The sequence below is a fragment of the Anarhichas minor genome, unplaced genomic scaffold, assembly GCF_050575085.1.
Source record: "Anarhichas minor isolate MPS153535 unplaced genomic scaffold, ASM5057508v1 ptg000074l, whole genome shotgun sequence".
Lineage (NCBI taxonomy): Eukaryota > Metazoa > Chordata > Actinopteri > Perciformes > Anarhichadidae > Anarhichas > Anarhichas minor.
The window spans coordinates 7,831,645-7,859,320 of NW_027466520.1; the positions used below are offsets into that span (position 1 = coordinate 7,831,645).

Consider the following 27,676-nt stretch of genomic DNA (forward strand, 5'->3'; position numbering starts at 1 on the left):
ATTTAAGCTCATCCTCTAACAAACACAACTTGAAAAAGCAAAATGACAGAACACACAGCTGCCCAAAGTTGCACTAAACACATTAGAATTTGCGCTCATTCAGTGACATACGGACATCTGTCCGGTGTACAAACTCATTTGCGCAGTTTCTGACATGGAGTTTACCTCTGGTATCTTTCAAAGGCGCTGTTTTGAAAAACGACATGAAGGCAACCCGAAGAGGGCTTCGATATGACAGAGGTTTTGCTCTTCAGTGTCGAATAATTCACGTCTTATCCTCATGAAGCGGCGCGTCTGCAGAAAAGGTGTCCTTGAACGCTCATCCAAACACTTCACCTGCATGCGTAAAAGTCTCCCGAGCCTTTTAACTTACCGGGTACACAAAGCCCCCCCAAAGAAAGTATTTCACTCCGACGTAATTAATCACTCGCCTCATAACACTCCCTCGCAGTGAGGACGGCTCTTTCCCTTTCCCTAACTTATTTCTGTGAGGGCAGCACAGGCTCGTTTTCAACGCCAGAGGCAGGACCCTCTTACTCCTCTAACCCCGATATGTGCCGTGCCACATCCCACTCTAATTGGCTGCGAACCCGACACTGTAATTTCTTTATGAGCCTATCATAAAGTGGCATAAAGTGGGGGAAGAAAGTCAAAATTACCTCAAAAAGGTGCTGGTCATGGTTTAGAAATAAGGGTTATACTCTTTTCAAAACGCTATTTGCAATACAGCGTGAAGACAGGCTGACAAGTGTAAGGCGAGATGCAAAACATTTGACTAATTGCCGGGGTGTCTAGAATTGCAAGCTCAGAACAGCTAATAAATAAAAGTCCAGCAACGCAATCAACAGGCGCGCATTGAGGACATTCTTGTGAGACTCCTAAATTAATCACTCTGATTCGCGAGGCTCCAAACGGAGATGTCGGCAAAATTAATGAAAGGAATTATTCATAATATGCATATCCTCGGACTGTTGTTAATAAACATTGTTTTTGTAAGGATGGAGTAACAGCATATTGCTGCGGGCAAACTCATTATGAGGCGAAGGGAAAAGAAGGTTAAGTAAGCTTGTTTCCTTGATAACCCCGCATCCTTTCAGGGGTTGCACACCCACGTGGTTCCTCCAAACATTTAGTAACAGCGATGATAATTAATACATCCGTATTGTTACTGTATTTGCGATAAAAGAGGAATGAGTCATTCATCACGATTGTTTGAATAGAAGCTTATGTTGTTAGCTTTATAATAATTTAGATTGTGCCACTCTGCATCTCCTGGTTCACTTATTTGATTAAATGCATGCAGAAGAAAAATGACACACACCACAGAAAATGCAGCACTGACTAGCAGGTGGATAGATTATTTATATCCTCAGACCCCAAAAAAAGGTAATTAGAAATAAACCAGCTGTGAGAGTGAGGAAAAGAAATGTGCACAATTATTCATTGTTTCACTCTTTAATTCCTTAATTCATTTCTAACACTAGCAGATTATTTCCAGCCTATTCATTTATGGAAATGTAGTTTTAAGAGACAGATACAATCAAAATATTTGCCGTAAAATAAAATAACCTAAAATCCATCAAAGATTACTGCAGTGTCTCTGAAGTGCCTGCAGCTATGACATCATAGGTGAGTGACAGTGACTCTTCTCTGTCCTGTTAAATGTGTGAGCGTTAAACCAGGCAGCAGCAGGGTTCGTCCTGCATGGGTGGAGATTTTAGTGGACTGGTATAGGTTTGTCTTAAGCATCCACATGACTGCAGATGGGTGATGAGGCAGCCACGTGAAGGAGATGTCCGCTCGCAGGAATCTTTCATTTTTGTGCCCTTTGATTAAAAAAAAAAGAAGAACAACAAGAATGATCAGATCATGGATCAGAAGATTATTACTTTGTGGACTAAAATTTATCGACAGCACTATTACAACACTGCTAATCAAGAGAACAGGATCACAAAAATAGAAAGTCATTTGTCATTCTTGATTTTGGGAGGAATTGTAAAATAGATTCTGTGGGACGAGTTCAAACCTATTACCAGTCATGATTTGTACATTTCATCATGAGGTACACAAATTCTGTATGACAGCCGGTTAACGCTGCTTAATATCCACAGTTGAATAATTTAGTGAGTAATGAAATGGAGTGAGACAAAAATGTGCTCTCTCTCTCTCTCTCTCTCTCTCTCTCTCTCTCTCTCTCTCTCTCGTGTTAACTGCAGATGTGAGTGAACTGTGATTCTGCACCTGAGAGACTGCTGCACGTTGGCGTGGCTGTAGATGTAACCAGGACCTGGACCCTGACACGCGTTAAAGTCATCTGGAATACAGACAAAGTCACAGTGGAACACAGTAGAGTCACACAAATGCAGATGTGTAAAATCCGACCCAGAACCAATAAAGTGAAGAATGACAAACGTGAAAAGAACAGAACAATCAGATAACTGTGGTTATGTGTGCAAAGATGTTACAGTAAATTGAAAAGAACAGAATTTAATGACTAACTTGTTAAGGGAAAGTGGATTAAGGATCCCGTCATCACATGTTTGATGTTCTTCTTCTTCTTCTTGGCCTCTTTGGATGCTTTCCAGTTAATAAGGAACTGTCTGGTTAAATCATGAATTTCCCTGCCGTCCAGAACCTCTATACAAATAAATAAATAGATTAAACAACCAAACATTTCATTTGAAATTGAAAAGTGAAAGGTGTATATTTTTACTTTGATCATTAAGTGGCCCTTTTAATTATTAGCCTGGGCAAGTCAAAGAAATAAAGTGCATTTTCATATTAGGATGCCATTGAGAAAGAAAAATGAATAACAACTCACCCAGGCTATGGACCACGGTTATTAGGCGGTCTCTGTATTTTGCTTTTTTACACACAGGATTTCCACCCAAATCCATTTGAAGCAGCTGAGGCCAATGGCTGAACACATCCTCTAACTCCTGAAAGCACACAAGAAGAGGAACTTCCCCCATAACATGTTGTGTTTTCATTTGGACAACTAATAAGTTCAAATGGCAACAGTGTGTCTCTGCAGCTGCAACTTCTTTCTTTTTGAAGCAAATATGATGCATATTTATAATCACTAATCTGAGACAAACATTGGGGGAAAACTTTGAAAGACTTGGTGAATGTTAATGTGAAGTACAAGGGCCAATGGAAAGTGCATAAACAACACATCCGTCTATTTTAATAAACAGTGTCGCCGGTGTCATGTAACTACAAGTTTTCTCCTGGGGCGGTGTGAGGCTGGCTCCTCCAGCGAGTTGCCTGCAGTTGTATGTTTATCTAAAGGCACATTAATCCAAGCCTGGAAATATGAATACTCTCTGGACACGCTCTGATTGTTCATTGCCTTCCTGTCTTGGCCAAAGCGCTTCCACTTTTCCAACCTCTTGCTGCAATCAGTTCAGAGGGGACCCCTGAGCACCGCGCGCTCCCAGGCTTTGATAAATGATCGTGTCAGGGCCGTCACTCAGAAGGCCCTCACTGAAGAGCGGCCCAGCGCCAAATTGCCCCTCACGCGGGGGCGTGGAGCACAGCAGAGGCTGGAGACTCGCTGTTGCTCGGCCGGCTCTCTTGCCTGGACTAATGATGGGCCCAGTTATGAACCTGCATTTGACCAGGGCTTTCGATTCCCCACGTCCTCTCTGCCCTGCACACCCCTCACGGTTTCTGAAGATGCTCCCCATTTGTCACCCTAGCTTGACTGCCTGTCATAATCTATTTTAAAAATCCATAATGTTTCCTCTGGATTGCGAGCGAGCGGCGCAGAAGAAGGGATTGATCCTTCGGAGGGCTGTCTTTGCAGGATCAATAGTGGCAGACGGGTTGTATAAATTATAGGAGATATCTGCTAAAAAAAATGACGCGTGTAGCAATTATACCTGCATTAACGTTGTCAAAGGAAAATCATTTGTGTTAAAAGAAAGTAGCCTCAGCAATGTAGTCAATTCTAAAGCGCTTTCAATGTGTCATCCTAGTGTTAAATGAACCTTTTCAGTTAAAGCAGGTTATCCTTAAAGGACGTCAGTGAGGCTAAATCCTATCTCTGCCTCAGATGAATCTCCCATAAAGTCAAGAACTGGTGCTTTAAGGTATGAAATAGAGGATTCTGAGGCAGAGAGGAAAAATCAGCCTCCCAAGGAAAGAGAGAAACTCGTGCTTGTTTAAAGCTGTCAGCGAGAAACGTCTCAGGGGAATGGCTCGCTGATTGGAGACTGGGAACCCTATGGCGGGATTTGCAGGATTTGGTTCCTTAGAACCCTGTTCTCCATATCATTTCACACATCAGTGCAGAAAAGCTACGGAACAATGTTAATGTTAACCCGATTGACTAATAGCCGGTATATGTTGACTTTAATACACCATATCATGCACAGTTGCTGTGCTGTGGTACTGTTTGCTTTGACTTTATAGTGCACTGCACGCAGTCAGTTTCTACTTCACATGGAGAAAAAGGTCTTGAATTAGTTTCACAGACATTTTTAGTTAAGTTTGGGGGGAAAAAAAACTATATTTACCTCCATATTGTACAATCTATTGTCAGCCGCAGAAAAATGCTGGAGTTCCTTCAGCACTGTCAGTTCCCTGATTTCATCGATGTTGTTGTTATTGATATTCAGGACACAGAGAGATTCCTGTGCAACAAATTCAGGTTCATGAAGAGAGAAGAGTTAATTTTACAGTTAATACAATGACAGAATCTTACAAATAAATATTACACAATGAGCCCTGAAGCCTCAGACAAATGCTAAACCAAAAAGTAACTCAGTAAAAGTAAAAGTTTTGTACACTTTACAGTATTTTCTTTGCCCGTGATCCATTTGAATGAATCATTTAAATGTGTTCTCTTCATATGCCTGAACTATCGGCATCATGTCCGAATCAGACTCTAGATAGTGCTGTTGTTAAATATTCATCTGGGTTTGAAGTTCTGTAACGACACATTTATAAAAAGCTGGAACTCTTTAAATTTGCACAGCAATTTCTTTAATTATCCAAACAAACACGAAGCTGAGGCTTTTGGTGTGTTTATCCATGGCCTGGGCAGTAAACAAAGTAAACACACCTAACTGATTTGTCAGACCAGAGAGAGCAACAGAGGTCTCTTTGACATCATCAAACCCAGCACATTACAGCTTTTACATGGATTACTGGCCTCTGAGGAATCTGAGATCTTTTCAACTCGATGTGATAACCGACCAGGTTGATAAACCACGCATGAAAAGAGAAAAATAGGCTTTCCTCTGACCTTTTGATTACTTAAAATATATCATTTTAACTAAAGAGAGTGTGGATCTTCCTTTTCCCCCGCATACTATCTCTGTACTGCAGAGTGTAAATAGGTCATACCGCCAGTGAGAGGAGAGACATTGGGGCAAGGAGCAACTTTTCCCCCGGTGCCAGCCTCTGATTCTCCAGATGAAGCTCCTTGAGCTCACAGAGTGTCTCTAAGCCCTCCACCACAGCGATCCTGTTTCCACCCAGATACCTACAGAGCAGGAAAACCCACACACATGTTCAGACACACCGTAGACCTTCACCACAGCGCAGGACGACAATCGGTTAAAAGTTTGTCTACTCACAGTTTGGAGAGCTTCTGCAGATTGGAGAGATTATCTATTTGAGTGATGTTATTGTTCTGCATATAAAGATGGGTGAGGTTGGAGGCGAAGCCGAGGTTGCAAATGTGTGTGATCTGATTATCGTACAGGTAAAGAACGGTGAGGTTTCTACACACGGAGAGATCCCCCTGAAAGTAGAATATAAAAGTGAGGCATATAAGAAGAAAAGCACATGATTAAATCGTCAGCGTTGATACTCACAATGTCGTCAATGCTCTTGCTGAAAAAGTGGAGGTGGGTGAGTGTCTTGAGGTACTGTGGGAGGGAGAGGCCCCTTTTCTTTTTGAAGTGGTTTCTAGATTTAGCAATCAGATCTATGGTCAGGAGCACCATGGTGGCTCGTCACAGACGCCGCTTTAGAGAGGATCCTTTTCAGCCGAGCGTTCAACCCCACAGCAGTGGCTAGAACTGTCAGAAAAACGACAGAAAAAAGACCTTAGCGGGCAAACAAATGTCCCTCAGAATAACCATGTAATAATGGCACATTACTTCAGCATTTGTAATCCCAAATGACGAATTAACCCCGTACAGAACTTTAAATGGCCTAAAACCTGATTGTCAATTCACAGTTAGGGATAATTGATGTGAAAAAAACACATCACTATTCTCCAGGACACTTGCTAAGAGGCCAAAGGTTGGGTGACCACTCAATTCATACTGATATTAGAATTCCCCTGGCAGACGAAGCAGAGCTTCTAGGAGCCCACTTCCTTTCATTCAGTACTCAAGGGGCTTGTTTATCAGCTTGACCTGACATTGACAATTTGCACTTTGATTTTTCTTTGCAAATAGGCTTCCTTATACGTCGCCTCTCCTCACCTGCTAACTATACGACATTCAGTGTGTGTAGGTAAAACAGTGGAAGTGGAAGGCAGAGATGTGACGGCAGGTATTTTCCACACTTTGATCTCAAGGCCGAGGTTACAGGAGACACGAGGCACTGATCGATTGACCAGAGCTGAATAGAAGCTAAAGGCTAACTGGACTTATACAATCCTGGGCCTCTCCTCTCCAGGGACTCGGGGACAGCAGTTTATCATTGTCAAAAAAAGAAAGAAAGAAAGTGTGACACTCATAATAGCTGTCCGGGTGGAGCACGTGGAGCAGTAGGCCTAACGTAGGAAATATCATTTCATATGCAAATAGCCGGTGAACGGTGGTGAAGGGGTTAATAACACGGCTGGGAAGGACCCGGATGTTGTAGCTAGGTTAGTTAGCTAGATAGCGATGGCTAACTCACAGCTAGCTCAGGAGCCACCATAAACCATATTCTCTTACCAAGTTTAGCACAACACTCCCACTTAATATGGCGAACTTGGAAATATGTCAATTATTAACTAAACGTTCCTACCTCTTTGACGTCTTCAGGGAGTTTAGCTTGTACCGTTAAATTAACCGGGAGGCCGTTTTGTTTGTGACTATGTTGCTATGGAAACCACAGAAGCAACGCATTAGTCACGGAATTTGTCAGCAATGAAATCATTTTCTGTGACTTGATATGATTGATATTTTTGTTACGCCCAAACATCCATAACTGTTTTATCGCAGTTTTAGGGAAACACTAGTCGTTTCTAAACAGTACATTGTTTTAATTGCTATTTTTATTTTAATTGTAGCCAATAATTGCAAATACGATGCAGAGAATGGCCATAGCTAAATTATCGTTTTGACAAAAGGGAGTGCCAAACTAAATCCTGCTTTATTATTCTGAAATCCAGTGATGGTTTTGAAAAAATAAAATGAATGTCAGAAAGGGGAATGTTAAAAATGATTTCACAGTGTGAGTAAGTAGTGACTTTTGGCCTTATCAGACACTAATAACACAACTCCCATTCACTGAAATGTTTACTTAAATGTGTGCTGTTTATGTTTTCTGCTAAGATGACATGTATCCAAGCTATCTTTCAAGACCACATACCAAATCAGGACCACAGCCCACTTCTCCCAGTGACCCCTGCAGTGTTAATCTATATCATGTCAAGACCTGGGTTTCCTGTAAGGGAGTGACTTGCCTCCACTTATGCAGGAGCACATGGCGGAGAGGAAGTGTAGCACCTCCAGCTTTCTGAGCAGGGATCAGCTTCTTCACACACACGATGGGGCCAAGCTTGTGGGGTTAATTCCTCTGAGAGCCAAACTAAACACAACATCTCCAGATCTTAGTGGGGTCATTATATATATATAGGGCCTCAGTACTGTAGCTACCTCTAGCTATTAATCATGAGCCTTGTCAATCTGCTGCTCTCATATCAGTCATTGCCGGTTGTTGTTCACTCCTTTATTTTTGTGTGGACAGCCAGGGAGAAGGCATTCCTCTGCAATCTGGGAAATCTTTTTTTTTTTATGTTAACGAGGAACATACTTTGGAAGTAGAAAACTGCTAAATGTTAAAAGAGTAAGATGAAATACACGAGTAATGGATTTTTGGCTGCCACAATTTGACTTGGTTAGAATTTACATACATTTTCCTATTCCACTTTAAGTCATGCATAGAAATGTCCATCTGGTCATAATCATAATATTCACATGTCTAACGAGTTCAATATGTTTCACTGATACTTAAAATCGCCATGGAAGACCAAACATTAGGTGAAACTATTTTAGAAGTGCATACTCTCAATACTTTCTCAGCACTGTGACAGTCATCCATGTAATACATTTAAATATCTGGCAAAAACACAAGCTATTCAGTGGAACGTGTGCAAAGAACCTTTTCACATTTTTAAATTACATTAAATATAATCTAATAAATTTCCTTTTCTAAATCTCTATACTGAACACCCTCCAATTTAGGACCTGGCCTAAATAACGGTAAAAGAAAATCATTATAAAAAGTGGTGCCAAAGCTCATGTGCATGAGAAAAAACAGACACCTCCACTGCCCCACTGGGATGGTCTCCTCTGCGATACATGACATCAAAAATATACATCTAGCCATTACAATAACGTGAAAAAAAAGACATGACACAAACCCAGGCCAAAGCGGCTGCCCTTTAAAAAAAGGCAGACTTGGTGAGTGTCTGCTTCGACGGAGAGCAGACACGTTGGGTGAATAGACTCCAGTGTGTGCGGCTTCTGTTTCTGCGCTGCATCACTGCCACACCACGACCTGACGAGCTTGGCCACTACGCCGGAGTGTGTACCACCGAGAGCCAAACCGGGCTTCTGGGAGTGACTCCGCAGAGACGTCCCACACATTGCAGCCGATTCCCTTTGAGCCTATGCAGAAGCTCGAGTTTGTTGTTCCATTATGTAATGCTGCGACAGGCTACACTTGACTGACTGACTGGTGCTAGGTTAGGCTGTGCGTTAAATGCAACCACGGTGTGTGTTGAAATGTTGGGCTGCAGAAGAATACAGGGCCCCATGCACATGCAAAAGGCTTTTCTAGTAACGGCCAAAGCATGAAGGGGAACAATGCTGCAGTCAGAGCCCCACGTCTAAAGAATAGTGTACTATATTTACAAAGGACTGCATATGTGACGACCACCTTATACACCAGTGCAAGTGTTTATGTTGCATAACATAGAGTAAAATATAATCATATAATTGTTTTTGTAGAAAATAACCACAGACAGCAGTTGTAATTTTTATTTTTTATTTTTAACTACTTCTAGGACACAATAAGCAAATTGAAAAAAAAAAAACCAAAACCCCCGAACCCTTAGAAGTTAAACATAAACCAATAAGTGCGAGACATGCACAAGAAAACACTTCCAGGTAAAATCCAAATCAGCTCGTAGTTCAGGTTTTAATTGCCGGATGTGTTGATTTGATTGAAGAGTTTGTCCTTGATGACTTGGGACATCAGGCCATGAATTGCCTCTATGGTCGTCTTGCAGCTAAAACAAACCATAATGAAAAATGACGATTAGTTGTCTCTATTTCTGTATCAGATATTACAGTAACTACTGTTAATAAACAGATTAGCAGGTTATATTTTGATGCTCTTTTGGTTGGTTTGAATCATAAACATATTTAATTAATCCATTATTATAAAATAATGGAAAAAAATGTAATAGTGCTGCAGGTTTATATTTTTCTAGCTCTGTTTTGAGTCACACTACTTGTAAAAAAAAATTCCAAATAAACTACAGATCAAGAAATGAATTATATGTTAATTAATTATTGACTGCCAGAAAATGAATTGTTTGAATCATTCTTTGTTTATTATCATTGTCGACTGAATCTCTTCGGGTTTCGGAGAGTAGTAATAAGATAAGATAATTGTCTCTTTGGAAAACTTTTAATCAATTAATTGAGAAAATAATCTGCAGCTCAAAATCAGTGCTAAAAATGATGTTGGTTGCAACCCTGAACCCTAAAATTTGACAAAATTGAAATTGGCACAAATAAGTATATTACCAACGGCCCTTATCGGTGCCCAATTGAAACAAAACATTTGTGGAAATCGGGTTAAAAAAAACAAAACATCTTCTACAAGATTAAAGTTATTGTTAACATAATATGAGGACAATAAAGTATCATCAACAAACCAATTGAGTTGGCAGATACTAAGTATCACACAGTAATTAAATGAGTTAATAGTAATACTCTCAATCACTTTCTTTTTAGGATCTACAATATATATTTAGCAAATGGGAAACACAGAAATTATAATTAAGGAAGTTCACATTTCAGTCCTGAGAAAACGATTTACCTATCTCGCGTTGCTTTGGCCAGTTTGTCCTCAGACTTCCTGTCATGTGTGTCCAACCCGAGCATGAAGCTGCCTCGGCCCAGCTGGGCCTCCGACTGCTCCAGCTTCTCCGACAGGTCGAACACCTGGCCTGTGGTGTAGTCCGAGTTCTGACCGTCCCAACAAACACACACACACACACACACAAACCAATTCATGCACAATTTGCCGACAAAAGGCGGATAACAGACTTTACACAAAGAAAGAGAATTTCGCAGAATGGCAATAAATCTGTGTAACAAGCTGGAGGAACACTTTGCGCGTTGTGCTGAATGAAGAGAAGCCGGGGAAAAGTTTGCTTAAGGTGAGGCCGTGTTTTGAGTGGAAAAGGTAATTAAAACACAATGACACAGGGGCCCCTGACTAGGGCGACAGTGTAGCAACTGACAAAGCCCGTCACCCAAGGAGCAGCTCGTCCTTGACATCTAGTCAATTCATCTCCATCCAGAATGCCAAAGAGCTCACTGTTTGGATAAGCCCGATGCCTATTTAGACTGTTTAGTCAAGCTCGGGACAGAGTGACTGCATCCACAATGGGAATTCACATTGAGGGGATTTCAATCTTTAGAATGAACTTGGGGGGGGGGGGGGGTAGTTGGACCCGGAGTAGGGTCCAACTTCAATATTTATCTCCCATGTTTAAAAGTGTAAATTAAGCGCATTACTAAAATCAATAAACAGCCACTCCTAGCTACTAAGCGGCAATAAATCATGACATCACAAGCAGGTGACCGAACGTCTCAATGAGCTATAGTGTAATAATCAAACATAAATCACAATGTCAAACAATTAGCAGTCATTTAGTTTTTTGAAGTCGTCTACATACCGTGAGGAGACTTGAGGAACTTAAGGTATTGACCCAATATTTGTTCCAAAGGAGTTCCAGAAGCTTTCTGTCAAGGGAGGACTTAAAGTAAGTTACCTCCAAGGCGTAATACCTAAAAAACACAAAGCAAAAACATGAGCCACATACAATACACAGTCATATAAAAAATACTGCAATCAATTTAGAAATTACAAAATAGAATTTACAGGATGTATGTTAGAAGTACTTTTATCTTAAATATGGTGACAACACTGTGATATACATCAATACTCACTGTTTACAGTGAACACCAAAGTCTTCAATCTTGTTCAAGGGGATTGTTTGGTATTCTGAGGGTCCCTCATCAGGAGGTTTGTAGCCCTGAAGATCCAAAGAGGAAATGCTGAGAATTACCAACAAACTAAAAAAGCTTTTCTGGACCATAACCAGCTTATTATTACACAAATAAGGAATCAAGTAGTGCAACACAAAGGCAATTACAAGATCATGAATTCTAGTTTATATACAAACATGAGCAAAAACACACATGCAAATGAATCATCAATAGCAAATTGTTTTGTTACTGCTGTACGCAGTCTTTGCTTTACCTTTGGGTAGGTCCTGAAGGCGCCAAGGTTGACTTTCCCTGCTGAAATAGTCCGAGTGGGGTCGATCTGTAGGAAGCAAGATACAGTAGAACAGGAAAACATAGTCAGGGGTCACACAAACCTCCAGGGACCACTCAAATCCGGCCACCAGGAGACTTTTACCGAGGCTGTCGGTGAGCTGAAAACGCACACTTAATTATATGACGCCCATGGCATTTAAGCACTGCTAAACCAAATGAAGTGTAAAAGGCATATATGGTTGAAATAGCATAATAGTCATCAGTACTACATAGAAAACCTACAACCAATACATCAACCCCCCCCCCCCCTTTCTCTGTTACACGTACATTAACTTGTTTTTGTTACTTCCCTGAATACCTTGTGTGGTGCAATTAGAAATCACAGTGAACAAAGCGTTTGGCTTGACATTTAAAAAACATTATTACTATTTCCGGAGTCTCACCACAACGGCCACAAAAGGCTCCTGAAACTGCTGGTTGAGCATCTGAGTGCTGACATCTATGCCAGACAGCCAGCAGCCGTAGCCAGGGTGACTGTGGTACCAGCCAATCGCATTCTCCAGCCGGCCAACCTGAGGGAATAGAGATAGATGTCGGTTATTACTATTCAAGGCGTGAAATGCACCATTATACAAGAACAGCACAGACAATGGGGGAAATAAAGAAAGCGTGAAAATGTAGTTTAAAAAGTATTATTACTGACAGAAAGAGAATTAATGGTGTACTTTTAAACAACAGTATAGGATAATGCGGGGGAGATAGTGGTGGGATAAGGATACCATTCTACTTTCACGAGATATACAATTTCATATTGAAATATTGATAACTAATACAGATCAAGGTATCTTTTAAAACAAATCCCTACATTACTATACAGTATTCCTGTTTGTTACTTTGTAACAGTGCCTTTAATAGTGTAATACAACTAAGGATAATAAACCAATAGCTACCATAGTAGTAACTGTAGACAAAAGTATATAATCTGATATATAGCGTCAATCACATCTGGGTATCAGCTTCAAAACTCACGTGGGTGCATGTGTAGTCCACATTTAAAAACATAAAAGTATTTCCTGAACAACTGAATGAAATGTGCCCAAGTCTTGAAATTAAAAACATGGTTGCAATCAAATGCAACCACATAAAGTGATGAATGGTTGCAATCAAATGCAACCACATAAAGTGATGAACTATAAATGATGTAACTGAACAGTGTGCATGCAGACTTTGGTCTCTCCTTTCTCAATCACCAAATCTGTAATGAAAGCCACTTGTAATGCCCTATAATGAAAGTCAGTGTACCGACCTGTTTGGCGTTTTCAATGTAGGCGGCCATGTATTCATACGCCGCAGCCTGGGCGTTGACTCGAGTCTCCGTGCCCTCCACGGGCAGGGCAAAGCTGTCCATGATGATCATGGTTTCACCGTCCACCTTCCCCAGCATGAGGCCCATCACCTCCAGGTTTCCCCCGGACCTGGCGTGCATCACCATCTTCAACAGGGCCAGGGCTGAGATCTTGCAGTACTTGAAATAGTGATGACTACGGGTCAAAGAAAAGACACACGTTCACTATCAGGTATACATTAGGGATGATACGAAGGAGTAAATACATGTAAACACCCCACACAGTTAACGCTAGCTATCGCTGTTGACAAATAAGCTAATGCTAGCTCGTAGCTAGCAAGGGGGTTCTTTTAACAGTAAACAACATACGACATCGAACATTTAGCTCAAGAATCACTTGGACTGGATGTCACATTACTGTTTTGCACTTACTCTTTTGTCCATGGCTTAGCAGCGAGGATTTCTTGTTGTTGCTTTTTGTCATATTTGTAGATTTCGTCTATGCTCTGAACTTCCTGCATGCTGTTAGATAGCTCCCATGTTTTCTGAGCCGTGCTGGTCCCCGCCATGACGAATTATCTAAGCAAAAGACAAATCTAGTCTTAAAACCCCTATTTCTGCTCAGGTTATCAGATAAATGCTATATTTCTCCAATAGTTTGATCCCGTAACAGGGCTAAATGTCCACTTGGTCAGGAAGCCATGACAGTGAATGATACCAATATACCAAAGTGTGATCGCGAGGACGTTTGTCATAATGTTACACAATTATGAAGTTAATATGATTGTATGATACACCATATTTTGTAACATTAAAATTGAACTACATATACAACAATAACATTTCAACTGAAGTGATTTAACTTTATATATCACTCATTTTAAAGTAATGTCACCCCTCTGCCAGAATACATGGTTTAGTCCAGGGAAGACTAGTTAACTGTCGAGGACTCACTGACATCTAGCGGCGCTTTTCAGAAAAGCCGATTCCCTGATGAAGGTTTCTGCTTTCAGCTCTTTGACACTGTACATAAAGTTAAGCATAAGGTATTTGACGAACCGACGTCAAATACCAAAGAAGCCAATGACACCAAAAGCCAATACTACAAAATAAAGAACTGATAGCATTTGATGGGTTAAAGATATGTTTTCTGTGGCATTTCGTGTTAGCTAGGTCAATTATCCTCTTCTAGGAGAACCGTGTGCATCATGGTTGCCTACAGCAACAATATGATACTTTGCGCCTTGTTGACAGTCGAGCCAAGAGAGCAGTTGTCCCTTCTCGGTCTATGAAGGCAAATGATATGAATATAAAAAATACTTGTATATCATAGTATTATGTATGACTTCTATAGCCAGCGCGGAGTTTTGTAGTTGAGCTTTGATGTAACGTTAATACATGGACGAAAGATGGGACGTTTTTCCAGCAGCATGAAGAGGAAACACCCAAAGATATAACGTTAGCTATAGCTTTCACTCAAGTGTGATACATGCAAATCAACCAACAAGGTGTGGATATGCCTCCAGCATCAGCAGCACACAGAACATCGCCAAATCCAGACAGAGGTATTGTGCAAGTTTCTGATACTGAGCAGATTACACTCTTTGAGGATAGGTTTATGTCACACACTTTATGTGTTGTTTATTTGATACTTTCCAGGTTTATGTTTAAGTTTGCTGCTGGGAAATGACTATGAAAAGAAGAAGAAGAAACTTCAGCAGGAGCTTCAACTGGACTACAAACATCATGCTGCCAAGGTCTGATGATGGAATCATTTCATAGTGAAAAGACATGTTTCATTATGTTGCCTCTGCATTTTGCTGAGTAACCATCCTGTTCTATGTTTCCATGCTCTTCCTCCAGATAAAGGATCTGAAAACTGGTGAACGTCCAACACAACCCCAGGGTCTCTCCTTACCTATTGATGAGAAGATATCGGTTCAGGTGTGTTTCTGTGTGCTTGGGTGGGTACTTTAATGAGAAAACATGTTTGCGTGTATATATATTTCCATAGCAGGAAACAGGTAACTCTCCATGATCATCAAAGTGGTACTTTACTCATTGGCATGACATAAATTGCTCACAACAACACAAATATAATTATACTGCAGTGCAGTGAATTGTTCATTGTACAGTGCTTTGTGTCTCATGGCAATTACTTTTGATTACAAGTGCTTGCCGGCCTGTTAAAGCTTATGCCGAGTGGCCTAATGTATAAGGCATCAGCCTCCAGAGCTGAGGATCGTAAGTTTAGGTCCCACCTGGATCGTTAAATTTATGAACAATTTACAGTATCGTGAAATGCTTTAGGTGAGTCCCCGATAATGCAGTGATGAAGAGGGAACAGCTTTGCTCATTGACATTCAGGCCTATCTTAGCTTGATACATAATGCGACATTGTATCTATGATACAATTAGTTCACAAACTGGCTCAGGGAATGTGACAAAAAGGGAGTTCATGCAAGGTTATACTTGAAACCAAACCTAATTTGTTAAACTAAGGTTTACTCAACTGAAGTGTGTAGATCAGCAATGTAGGTAAATGAAATAAGTCCATGCATGTGTGCTGTGGAGGTGTTAAAGGTGCAAAACCAAACAACAATCATGCATGGTGGATGTCTGCTGTAGCAAGGGACAGAGACAATAAGTATGTGGACCAGCTTTTATAGCCTGGAAGACCCAGGTGAGCTTAATCAAGCTGACGACCCTGCCTTGTCAGCCCACTGCCTGCTGATGTTGGCTAGGACAGCCTCCAAGACAGTGGGAGGACTTCACATCAGGGGACAAACCCTGTTTAAGCCATTAAATGTAGGGTTTGTGGGTCGATCCCTGGCCTTTTTTTGCAAGAAACTGAACTTGAAACCTGGACAAAGCATCTACCAAATGAATGTCTTTATTAAGTTAGAAGAACTCCTGTTGCCTTTAAGCAGTTATGGTAAACTGAGAGGTGACTGTGATAAAGGAAAGGTACAGTGAGGTGTCTTCTATTCAAAAGATGAGTGGCTGTATATTTTTAGTTTCATTGTTATGTGTGGGACTTGAGACTGTTTTAGGTAATTTTCTTATTATGAATTAGACATCAACAGAGAAATGAATGAATGAAACTAGAAAAAAGGGAGGCGGTTACAAATAATATCATTATTAATAAGTCAGAAATATGTAGCTGGTGCCCGGTCTGAATGAGATGGCTGCTTCAGACACATGACTTTGTTTCTCTCACAGGAAAAACTAAGAGAGGAGAGAAAAAAAGAATACCACCTCTTCCTACAAGAAAAAGATCAAATTGAAAGGTTTAAGAGGGGAACACCTCCTGTCACTTTAAAGGTAATGTGAATAATAAATAAATACATTGAAAGTTATTCAATTCTGCTTCCTCTTTTTTTTGTAATGTATAAAATAAATGCTTCTCATATTCCATTGTTTTTTCAGCCCGGACAGGTTCAAGCTTCAGATGCTGTGTACAGTTCTTCTCCAGCTTCTCCTCTGCCCATCCTCAACATCCATAGAAACACACACCCTCCTCCCAGGGAGCGCCCTGCATCCACGAGAGATGCTGCCTCTCTGACTGAGGCAGAAGATAATGGAAAAAGCACAGGGACTTGGGGTCCAGGCCATCGGAGACGAAGGCGTTGGCAACTTCGTGGACCAAAAGAGCCGTATAGCCCTGAGGAGGAGCCAATCACAGACAAAGAGGAAGAGTTGGAGTTCAGACACAGGGGGCGACAAGAGAGACACACTCCAGAGCCAGAGTACAAAGAGGAGAGGAGAACCAGAGAACGCAGAGCTAACAGGTGTAGCTTGTTTCTGTAGTATGATCTTGAGCTATTTTCGTCTGTTACATATATACCATAGACAGAAGAGTAGATATGATGATGTAATATCTGTTCACTTGCTTGTCTCTATGGCAGAGCTCCTCAGAGCATAAAGAAGATGGAGGCCCCTGGTGTTCGTGATCAGAACAACAATGAAAGGGGTTGGGAGTCAAAGTAAGCAAGATTAATTTCTATGTACTGTTCTGGTGGACTACAGCAATGAGGTTTGTAATGCTGAAACAGAATCATCGTAGTTAGCAGAAGTATTCACATGCGGAGCTTGACAGCCAATAACGTCCTCTTGGAAAAGTCACATACATTTTCTCAATCATTACAATAATCTGATTTAATGAGCCAACACAGGGTAATTGCAACACAAGATCTGTATAGATCATTTCTGCTGTAATCAGTTATTGCTTTCCAGCGCTTCTAATGCATGCCGTTGCCTTTCATTGTTGCCGTTTATGCCATAAAGTTGAGCCACACTCAGTAAGCTGTTAACGTGTGGAACGGTGATGGTGGGTGAGCCTTGGCCCAGCTCCAGGCAAACAATTACCCACCCCAGCTCTACCAGAGTAGCTGGATTGATTGGAGAATGAGGCTTCACCCCCCCTGTCTCTGAGACCAAAAGCTCTGCAGGCAAACTATGAGGCAGCGTATGATGTAAAATGGAAGCTGGGTGTGACTCAGACGGTAACAGATTGTTGTGTTCTTACCCGTAAACACTGTCAGAAATTGGAGGGCTCTTGTGGAATGTCTGATTTTGTCCGTGCAGAAACACACACCCTCCTCCCAGGGAGCGCCCTGCATCCAGGAGAGATGCTGCCTCTCTGACTGAGGCAGAAGATAATGGAAAAAGCACAGGGACTTGGGGTCCAGGCCATCGGAGACGAAGGCGTTGGCAACTTCGTGGACCAAAAGAGCCTTATAGCTCTGAGGAGGAGCCAATCACAGACAAAGAGGAAGAGTTGGAGTTCAGACACAGGGGGCGACAAGACAGACACACTCCAGAGCCAGAGTACAAAGAGGAGAGGAGAACCAGAGAACGCAGAGCTAACAGGTGTAGCGTGTTTCTGTAGTATGATCTTGAGCTATTTTCGTCTGTTACATAATATACCATAGACAGAAGAACAGGTATAATATAATATCTCTTCACTTGTTTGTCTCTATGGCAGAGCTCCTCAGAGCATAAAGAAGATGGAGGCCCCTGGTGTTCGTGATCAGAACAACAATGAAAGGGGTTGGAAGTCAGAGTAAGCAACATTCATCTCTATGTACTGTTCTGGTGGACTGCAGCAATGAGGTTTGTATGTGGAATCCAATAACATCCTCATACAAAGTCACATACATTTTCTCTGATTGAATGAGCCGACACAAGGTAACTGTAACACAAGACCAGTATAGCTCGTTGCTGCTGTACTTAAGTTATTGCTTTCCAGCACTTCTCGTGCATGCCGTCGCCTTTCATTGTTCACTGTTATGCAATTAAGTTTAGCCTCTCTCAGTAAGCTGCTAATGTGGCGAACGGTGATGGAGAGTGAGCCTTGGCCAAGCTCCAGGCAAACAATTACTCACACTAGCTATATAAGAGTAGCTGGATTGATTGGAGGATGAGGCTTCACCCCCCCTGCCTCTGAGACCAGAAAGCTCTGCAGGCAAACTAAGAGGCGGCGTATGATGTAAAATGGTAGCTGGGTAGCTGAGTCAGACGGGAACTGATCGCTGTGCAGCTACCCTTATATACTTTCAGTAATTGGATGACTCTTGTGGAGTGTCTGATTTTGTCTGTGTATCTGTGTTTAATAGTCTGCCAGACAGCATGAGGACGGCTGCAAGATCCAGACCTGCTACCAGCAAGGATATAGCCGAGTTTGCTACGGGACTAATGATTGGTAAATACCATTCTTATTGCATGGTGCTTTTGGACACATATTGACTTGTGGGATTATTGATGGATTTTGTCACTTGAAATACTTTTCTCAGCATCATAGGTGACAGCACTTGTTGTGTTGATGGCTCTCTGTTGTCATGCAGGAGCAGTGGAAGATCAGACAGCCTCTCAGATGAGGAAAGAACAGTACAAGCAAGAGCTGCTGAAACAAATTGCTGAAAAGCAGAGAAACAAGCTCAGGTGAGTTTTGATCCACTAAATCATCATTTTCTGGAACTGTTTCAGCTGGCACATCCTTGTGAGTCAACAAAGCACAAAGGATGGGTGGATTTGTACATTTTGTCTTCAGAGAGAAGGAACTTGAGCTGAGGGTTGCCACCACTGGAGCCACAGATCCTGAGAAACAGGTAGAACACAATGACAAGAACAGGCTAAAAGAGTTTTTATACTCCATATATAACTATATTCCATAATGTGAATGCGTAGATCCCATCTTACTTTAACCCAGCCATCACCCAGCAGATGTATCAGCCCTGTATCTGGATGGTATATAGTTAAGTAAATATTGTAGAAATGCCTCAACAGCACAATAAACACATCTCACATGACACAAACTATTTATCACCATCATAGATGAGCAACGCCTTGAGCAACACCTCAAGATAATTGAAGTTTTCTCAATATTTGTTGCCTCATTTCCTTTGATGGATCTCTTTTACACAATGCACCTCTTCCAGCCGGACCGATTTAAGCAGTTTGGGTCTATGAATCGGAGACGAGGTGTTTCACAAGAGGACACGGAACAGAGAGCCCCCCCAGGAAAGTCTCATGTGGACCACAGTACAGCTCTCAGTCAGCTGGCAGAGAAGACAGCGCCTGGATCCGGAACAAGAGCAGCACAAGGTGTCCCCTCGCTGGACTATTTTGACGAGGACTACCACAGGAACTTCTCAAACATGCTAGGAGAAGTGGCCAACCCAAGGTAGCTCACTGTTGCTTTGTGTTGCCATAGATGAACGATATTAACAACTCTGCTGTCAATTCACTGCAGTTTATGTGATTTAATTTTTTCAGGGTTGCTGGTGTTCCTCCTCTTGTTCCTCCCGCTGTAACTAATAACTACAAGACTCCATATGATGCCGCTTACTACTACTATGGGACCAGGAATCCATTCGATCTTAATCTTCCTTACAATCCCAGTACAGTATTTTAACCATCTTCATATTGTTTTTATTTTATTTTTGGTTACTGCATCTGAAGGTTCAATTCTCTGCAAGTTGATTTTCATATTGTATTGAAATGAATGGAAAGCAGTGGCTTCTTGGAGGTGAAACAATGCAAGATGCTTTGGGAAAAGGTCAGCAGTAATGTAAAGTATGCATATTTGTACTAAACTATTAGGATGGTACACAGTCATTCCTGTTTCTAGCGTCTTCAGAGTCGCAAAGTAACTTGCGGTATCTGTCCGTTTGACCTTAGATGGGAGAGATTCACATCGGCTTAAATAAACTCCCTGACCTCACAGAAGAGAACTATTGCCATTTATTATGGAGCCACCTCATCGCCCTATCAATGGCCAAGAGGACTTGGCATAGCAATTCATAAATCTCATTTTACAGCAGAACTGATTTTATTGCTAAGGGGACATACAGTTTATTGGATATGGGTTCAGCAGATCCAGATGGATCTCACTTCATCCAGCGGGTGTGTTTGGTTCCATTTATTTTCTTTCCATTTTAAGTTTGCAGCCAAATTCCGGCCCAGGTCTGAGCTCACCAAATATTGTAATGTTGGAACACAAATCTGTCAGACTGTGGCAGCAGATAGCTGTTTGTATTCATCATCTTGTATTTTTTGCATTTTCTTAATCAGATGGTCTGCCTGGAGGGATGCATCAGTCTGGGAACCACAGTCCTCCTCAAAGACCACCTACTTTCAGACCCAATGGCCACACTGAGTCAGTGTCCATTTTTGCAAGAGTAGTTTATTCATCCAGATGATGAATTCAATGTACACAATTTAAAACAATTTCAAAATTTGTGAAAACTGAAAATGAATTTGCAGAGTGTGAGAGCTTTTACATAAGTAGATGGTCATGGAGACTTTTCGTTTTTCTTCCAGAAGAGGGCCCTCAAGGCAAAATAACTGTGTGGCTGCCCCCTCGCTGTCGGCTCCGAGAGCAACTGAGCAGCACAGCGCGTCACCCCTGGATGTCGGAGAGCTTTCTGCAGACCGGTCCAAGCAGAGGAGAGCGAAGGCACTAAGCCACCAGGAGGCACTCAGACAGCAGGTACGACATCAGATCTACAAGATATCATCTGATTTGCCAAGGGTGGAGCAGTGAGCCCCGAATGTTTACAACACCTGGCTGCTACCCCATGCTTTCATATATTTCATATATAATAACTAACTTCACAAATCAGTGATGACAGTTTGGAACCAAGGAGTACTTGGCGCAGTGTCTTTTCTCTCCCACCTTCCAGCTCTGGTAGCCAGACTGACATGCTAGTGATTGCTGTAACAGGCTGCTTCCTCCATGCTGACACCAGAGGAAACTCAGACATTGACTCATTTTAGGGACAGTTAGACCAGACCACGGTGCAGTTAGCATTTTCCCATGGGCAAAGAATTGTGTTGTAGCTGGACTATAAGACAAAGTTAATCAACTTTTGAAACATCTTGCCTGCCTTGTGTCCAGATCATAGAAAGAGAGGAGCGTAAAAGAAGAGAGAAAGAAGAGAAGGAGCGATTTGATGCTAAGATAGAGGCCGAGATGATGGCGTACAACCCCTGGGGGAGAAGTGGAGGAGGTGCTTCAATTAAAGACGAAAAAGGCAACCTTGTTAGTAAGTTGGGTTTCACTTTCTCTTTTAATGAGGTCTACTAAACTTGAGATAATACATGTAATAAATAAATAGTAATACAGCTTGTTTTAGGTACGTGTAAATGTTTCCATGCCCTCAGGTGACTTGAAACAAATGCACAGGAACAACGAGGAGTCATGTCGGAATCCTGTGTCCAGGAAAAGTGGACAGACTCAAAGCTTTTTGATGACTGATGGAAACACTCCTGTAGATGAAGGCAGGGCTGCCCTTTCCCATCGACGATCAGGTAGTGTTCACTTTCTCTGAGTCCCTAACTGCCTCCTGTCATCCAGTGTATTGAGCATTTGTGTGTGCACCTGCACACATTGGTCTTTATTATAGACGGATTACTGTCTAGCTCACTTGTCATTGCAGGTTTCAAAGACAAGCCAAGTCCACAGCAGCTCCACATGCAGGACAGATACAAAGAAGACCTGAAACAACAGGTAGGTCCTGGGCCACAACCTTCAGTCTACGCAGGTAACTGCTCGGATGTCTCTTCTACTTTTGAATTACTTTTTAAAAAATTGTTTTCCAAATACTTCAGTGGTTTTGAGCACTTTGAAGAAGTTGTAAGTAACTACACATATAACTTGTCGTTGCCAACAGATAGAGGAAAACAAGCAGAAGCAGACAGAGGAGAAAGAACGAATGAGGATTGAGGAGGAGAAAGAAGAGAAGAGGCTGGCGGACCAAAGGGCTCGCATACAGCAAGATCATGAAGAGGAGCTAAGAAAGCAAAAGATGATTAATGTGAGGAGTTCATCTCTTTGATGAAGAGCACATCTCTTATTCCCCCTTCCTGCCACTTAAGGGGTCTCCTCACACTGCTGGGCTTGCCATTGAGAAACAATTGTCTTTACTCTCAGCAGCATAAGCTGAAAAAAGCAGATTGGATCCAAGAACCTAAAACACAACACCGGCAGGAGGAAAAGAGACAGGAAGAAGAGACTGAGAAGAAGGTACCTGGGAGCGCCAGGGACAGAGAGGAGAAAAAGGCGCAGTTGAGTTACGAGGTACAGTAAGCCTGAAAAGACATTGGTGATTGTAGCTTCCAGTTTTATTTAACACCTCTGTTAAGTAACGTGACTCTGCTCGTAAATTAGCAGAGAGAGCCATCTCCTCCCATCCCAACCTTGCAGAGGAAGCAGACACATCCTGTGGCATCCAGACCGTCGTCTGTTGAGAGCCAACTCACCGATAGGACTGTAAGTCACGCAGGAAACGGATGCACATATTTTCAAGTCAAGACTCTTTTAATGTAAATCTAAAACGTCAAAATGCCCACAATTTCCACAACAGGAGCGCTCTGTGTCAGCGGCAGATTACCGACCAGTCCCTGAGAAAATCTCCCCGCTACAAGGTATCACTCTCTGTCACTCTCAAATGTCTACCTGCTTGTAAATCAGAAATTGCCACTTAATCATTTATTGTCCCCATCCTGTCTCCCCTCTCTCCCTCTGGTCGTTTCAGACGGTCAGCAGGAAGTGATCAGAGAGCTGTCGGCCCTCCGTAAGTATCTGAGAAATGAGCAGAGACAACTGGAGGTCCAACTAGGCCAGACAGATCTTCAGGAGAGTCCCGACACTCCCTCCAACAGGTATTACAGTCAGACCTCCCTGAACAGCAGGGGTCATTTGCGTCGGTATACCTAACTAATAGGATTTTATTACTTTCTTCCTGGCTAAAAAAAATGAGCCATTTAGAGAACATATTAGACGTGCTCTACCCCTTCAGGTCCAATTTGACCTAAAACACCCCCAGTCACATTAAGGTTAAGACACAATGCTAATTCTGACTTGTTAAATGGCTTGATTTGCTATTTGTATTTAAGTAGGCTCTCTCATGTTCTGAGTTAATGAAAGTGACCCAGGTCAAATTGGCTATCTTCTAATCTCCATTCAGATTTGTTTCAGGGACTCATTACTGCACTAATGTAACAGTATGATCCCAAGTGGAAATTTTCTTTTCATCCGTCTTCACCTTACAATATCAGCAGGGAACGACACTTCAGCAGCACAAGTGGCATGCTTATTACCTCTAACCATCCACCTTGAAAAGGTCATGTGACATAGTATGTGTGGCAGTTCCACCCCCAAAACGGGCAGGACTGTACTACAAGCTACTTGTAGAGTATCTGCTTGTATTCAAATTAGTTTACTGCAAATCATCAGAGACATTCCTTTGAACTTGTGGCACTGTCACCGTTTTTCTTTGGTTCTGCTTACACAGAAAGCCTCATTCTTTAGGCCTCCTAAAAGCATTTGTTGAGTCCTTACTTTTTTTTTAAACAATACTCACTTAACTCTTTTTGAATCTGGCCTAACCTACGAGGGCCAGTGTAACAAGTGTATTTAATGCTGTAGTCATTGTGCACAACTGAAAAGCATTCGGGATGGTGAATTATTGGTACATTTTCAGCTTTTCCTCCTTTGCTCAGACCCAGAGGACGACCCAGAGGGACCTTTGATCAATCAATGCACAAGCAAGCTGTCCAGCCATCAACCAGGAGTCCTTTCTCTGGTGCTGCAGGTGTTAATATGCAACATATCAGGGAGTTCAACCAGCTTAAATACAGAGGTAATGACACGTTGACTGATTGAACACTGGTTTTATATTAAGAAGCAACATTTGTTCTTACTAATCAGATCGCCCTGAGGTCACTCAGTTTTCTGTGCGATCTGTTTGCCTCAATTGCGTCTTCTATATGATCCAGAGGTCACAAGTCATGACTGCAAGAAAAGATCGTACAATACACGTAGAAACTGCAGTCAGACTTTTCAAAGTGGTTACTGGTTTGTGAAATTGAAATATTGCTCCTCCAAGAATATGATCCTCTGATGACAAATCAGTTTATCTCATTGAATTTAAACCAGTTGGACTCTGCTTACTTTCCTTCTGTACTCTGTACGTTTTTCTAACTTTAAGTAAGTGATTAAAAAAACCCTCCTCTAATTGCCTTGCTCATGGTGCCGATGTAAGGACAAGAGTCGAAGAACACTGCGGTCCTAAACCAGCTGGGCATTGCCAGATGGTTTAGACTTTCTAGAGCTTCATTAGTCCTCTGTCTCCCCCGAGCCACCCCGCAACTTTAATCTCACGAGGTCATGGGAGGCGTCCATGAGTGACAGTTGGCGGCATACACAGAGAATGTAATGCAAGGGACCAAGGAAATGGCTTTGGATTGGTTCCCAGACCGAGTTAATGCAGTAGTCTGAAAGACACTCAGAGCTCCAGCTTGTAAAACAAAACAAAAATATGAAGAAATGCTAGTCTGTGACGAATTGACCAAATCACTTGTCAAACCTCTAGATATAAATGATGGATTTATGCCAATCTTACATCTGAAAGCCGCATCAGATCCATTCTGTACAATCAAACCTTGATAGGATGTGCTTTAGTGAGGAGGATGTATCCAGCCTGTGGATCTGCTGAGTCACAGCCAAGTTGCTGTTTCAGAGTGGAGGAAGAGGGAGACTGTAATGAAGGGGAAGTTGTTAGTTTCTCTTCTAATGTCTTCCTCTAGTCTCTGCCTCCTGACCTTATCTTTCTCATTTATTTCTGTGCTAATGCAACTGTTATTGCTGCATCAATCGACGAACGCCACTTGATTGCTACTGTAGGACAAATACCTCATTGGGACAAAACCTATCCATTATTTGTCAGACACAGCATCTCGTGAGGAGGTCCGTCACATGTTCCCCGGCCCTCCGACTGACGAACAAAGTCTGGACATCCAACAGCAGGCACTTCTCCGTGAACAACGACGCAAAATCAGGCTGATGAAGAGAGAGGAGGAGCACGGTCAGTGGGCAGACACGCACTCAAATGTCTCCTGTTGTGCTCTTTAACTCATTGTTCTGTGTTTCCCTGCAGACGTTTTGGAACAGCAACTGAGCCACTGTCGTTCTGTGAGTGTTCGTCACATAATTAATGTGCATTTTATTGTGCATTTTATGTAATGTGCATTTTATTTATTACATCTTGCATGTTTTTAAGTTAATTGGTGCCTGTGTTTATTTATTCTCTCAGAGGAACAAACCTGGACGCTACACCCAGAGAGACTCCATATTGCCATCTGAGGCTGCTTTTATTGGTAAGCCTGACTAAATATAATCTGTTTGTTAAGACTGCCTCTGTTCCCTTTTTCTTCTTCTTTCAAGTATGAAGAACGTGTTTACAGTGGGGGACACAATATGCTTTTGGATTCTTTTTCCTTTTTCTGAGGCTCCAGACATTTTCCATAAAGGTGACATGGCTGGGGAAGTCAGCTACATACGCCCCCTCACAATACCACACTACAACAGCCTCTGCGCCAGGATAATTCAGCTCTGTGTCTCCGTGCCAGGCTAATTGTGGCCCATGCCAGCTCATGTCTCTGTGTTGCAGCTGGTGCCAACGCTGGGTGCAAGGGGCACATGCCAGCTGCAGGGTGGAGATAGCACAGTGCCAGCCATTTGGGAACGGGGGCAGTAGAGACATTGTTTCAAAAGACTTACCCTTTTCCATCCGAACCCCTTTCCAGGAAAATTTTCATGTTACACATTTTTGAACTGAGTGAACTTTTAGGACTTCTCTGATCTCTGTAAGAAGAGGTTTGTGTGTAAAGATGAATGGCTTTGTCAGGTGTTTACAGTGGCGATGCACATGAGGGGCAGGTTCATCAACAGAGACACCGTCGGCCCTCAGCAGAGCGCCACGAGAGAACCACCTCACGGAGGAGACGTGACTATGATGTATGGTGCTGAGCAGTAAATCAATTCTTTTGTTTGCTTTGGTATTACTAGAGACCCAGTAGTTTTCTAATTTTACAACGTTAAATTGATGAGAATTGTGGTCATTCTCTTCCCTCTGATCTGTTTTGTACAGGACGGGGCTGTGTCTATAGATCAGGGGGAACGTAACAACCAGCCAGATGCTCATCAGTCTTTGCAGTCAGTGACTAGTTTGCACCTTGAATCCAAATTCAGTGCTCACAACCAGCACCGCATCAGGAGACAAAACACTGGCGATCATGACGGCAGATCAGGTGAGAGGAAATACCCTAATATTTATATACATATATATACGGATGCTAATATAACAAAAGCATAACAAGTCTGGCAAGTGGGTGCGTGAAAAAGTTTCGGTCCACAGAAAGACTTGAGCAGCGATGCCCATAATATCTCTGTGTCTCATCTCGCACTGGTAAAGTAACAGATTAAATAAAGAGCATGTCATTTATATTTAAGATGGCTTTTAACCAACTTTTATTATATTTTTTTGCCAGATTTCTGACACACGTGTCTTGCCTTTTCATTTATTCAACAAAAATGAGACAGAGTTCTGTAATTGCAAAATTTTAGGCATCTTTTATTTTCCGATTGCCTAAAGCAATGTGTGATGGATGATGTACTCCTACGTCCTCTCCAGAGGCACCGTCTGGTGATGAAGTGGATGTCTTGTCTCTACGTTCTGCCCTGGAGAGGCGCGTCTCAATGGACACTGTTGCCACAGAGGCCTGGCTGCGGCCCGGCACGTCGGATACTGTGGAACGCGCCGGCTGTTTGGAGAGACCAAACGGTGGGATGGATGCTCCGCCCTGGCTGATACACCGCGTCTCATAGCTCCCATTAGCTGGTCTCCAAACGAGTGAGGGGAGCTCCCCCTTTCCTTGGACGGCTCTCCCGAGAATGAACTTTGTTGCTGTGTGATGCTGGAATCACTTTCTGCTGACCAACATGTTATTTGTGGGTGTTTGTTACATTACACATTAATGTCAAGTTAGTTTAGACAAGAACCATCTTACATAAGACACCAACAAAGTGCACTTTTTAACCTGCAACAGATTTAGTCCATGAGAGTTTTGGAAGGTAAATATCTGTGAACACACCACAAATATGTGTTAATGTAGTTATTTTTGTCAGACATATGATGGAGTTTATTTTATAATAAAATGTTATATTAATGTGGCCCTGGCTGATCATTAAAGGAGAAAAATAAACCGCTTGCAGTTCTGTCATTTAGAA

The 27,676-nt window shown here is 42.1% G+C and overlaps 3 protein-coding genes across 8 annotated transcripts; 1 reads left to right on the forward strand and 2 right to left on the reverse strand.

Moving 5' to 3' along the window:
• Nucleotides 1–1,540: 1,540 nt before the first annotated feature.
• ppp1r42 (protein phosphatase 1, regulatory subunit 42) lies at nt 1,541–5,957 on the reverse strand. The gene is given in 9 exon segments (XM_076080831.1): nt 1,541–1,731; nt 1,734–1,826; nt 2,229–2,314; nt 2,500–2,637; nt 2,822–2,939; nt 4,521–4,637; nt 5,353–5,491; nt 5,586–5,752; nt 5,826–5,957. Coding segments are annotated over 9 exon segments (1,098 nt in total). The 3' UTR covers nt 1,541–1,623.
• Nucleotides 5,958–9,205: 3,248 nt separating this feature from the next.
• Nucleotides 9,206–13,814, reverse strand: cops5 (COP9 signalosome subunit 5). The gene is made up of 8 exons (XM_076080914.1): nt 13,534–13,814; nt 13,063–13,297; nt 12,200–12,328; nt 11,737–11,802; nt 11,424–11,509; nt 11,150–11,261; nt 10,285–10,433; nt 9,206–9,466 (listed from the first exon to the last, which is right to left on the reverse strand). The coding sequence occupies exons 1-8, from the start codon at nt 13,668–13,670 to the stop codon at nt 9,376–9,378; spliced, it is 1,005 nt and encodes a 334-aa protein (XP_075937029.1). The 5' UTR covers nt 13,671–13,814; the 3' UTR covers nt 9,206–9,375.
• Nucleotides 13,064–27,655, forward strand: cspp1a (centrosome and spindle pole associated protein 1a). 6 transcript variants are annotated; one of them, XM_076080907.1, is made up of 30 exons: nt 13,064–14,666; nt 14,761–14,858; nt 14,965–15,045; nt 16,324–16,425; nt 16,531–16,892; nt 17,010–17,087; nt 17,689–17,973; nt 18,089–18,166; nt 18,720–18,805; nt 18,948–19,044; nt 19,154–19,211; nt 19,542–19,786; nt 19,879–20,003; nt 20,677–20,761; nt 20,926–21,094; nt 21,503–21,650; nt 21,769–21,915; nt 22,044–22,114; nt 22,278–22,421; nt 22,538–22,684; nt 22,775–22,876; nt 22,971–23,031; nt 23,142–23,268; nt 24,109–24,248; nt 25,335–25,472; nt 25,545–25,579; nt 25,701–25,764; nt 26,295–26,404; nt 26,538–26,697; nt 27,081–27,655. In XM_076080907.1, the coding sequence occupies exons 1-30, from the start codon at nt 14,591–14,593 to the stop codon at nt 27,272–27,274; spliced, it is 3,813 nt and encodes a 1,270-aa protein (XP_075937022.1). In that variant the 5' UTR covers nt 13,064–14,590; the 3' UTR covers nt 27,275–27,655. The 6 variants fall into 6 exon arrangements, with proteins under 6 accessions (XP_075937022.1, XP_075937025.1, XP_075937023.1 ...); XM_076080910.1 differs by having other exon boundaries at nt 22,778–22,876; XM_076080908.1 differs by having other exon boundaries at nt 22,541–22,684.
• The last annotated feature ends 21 nt before the right edge of the window (nt 27,656–27,676 follow it).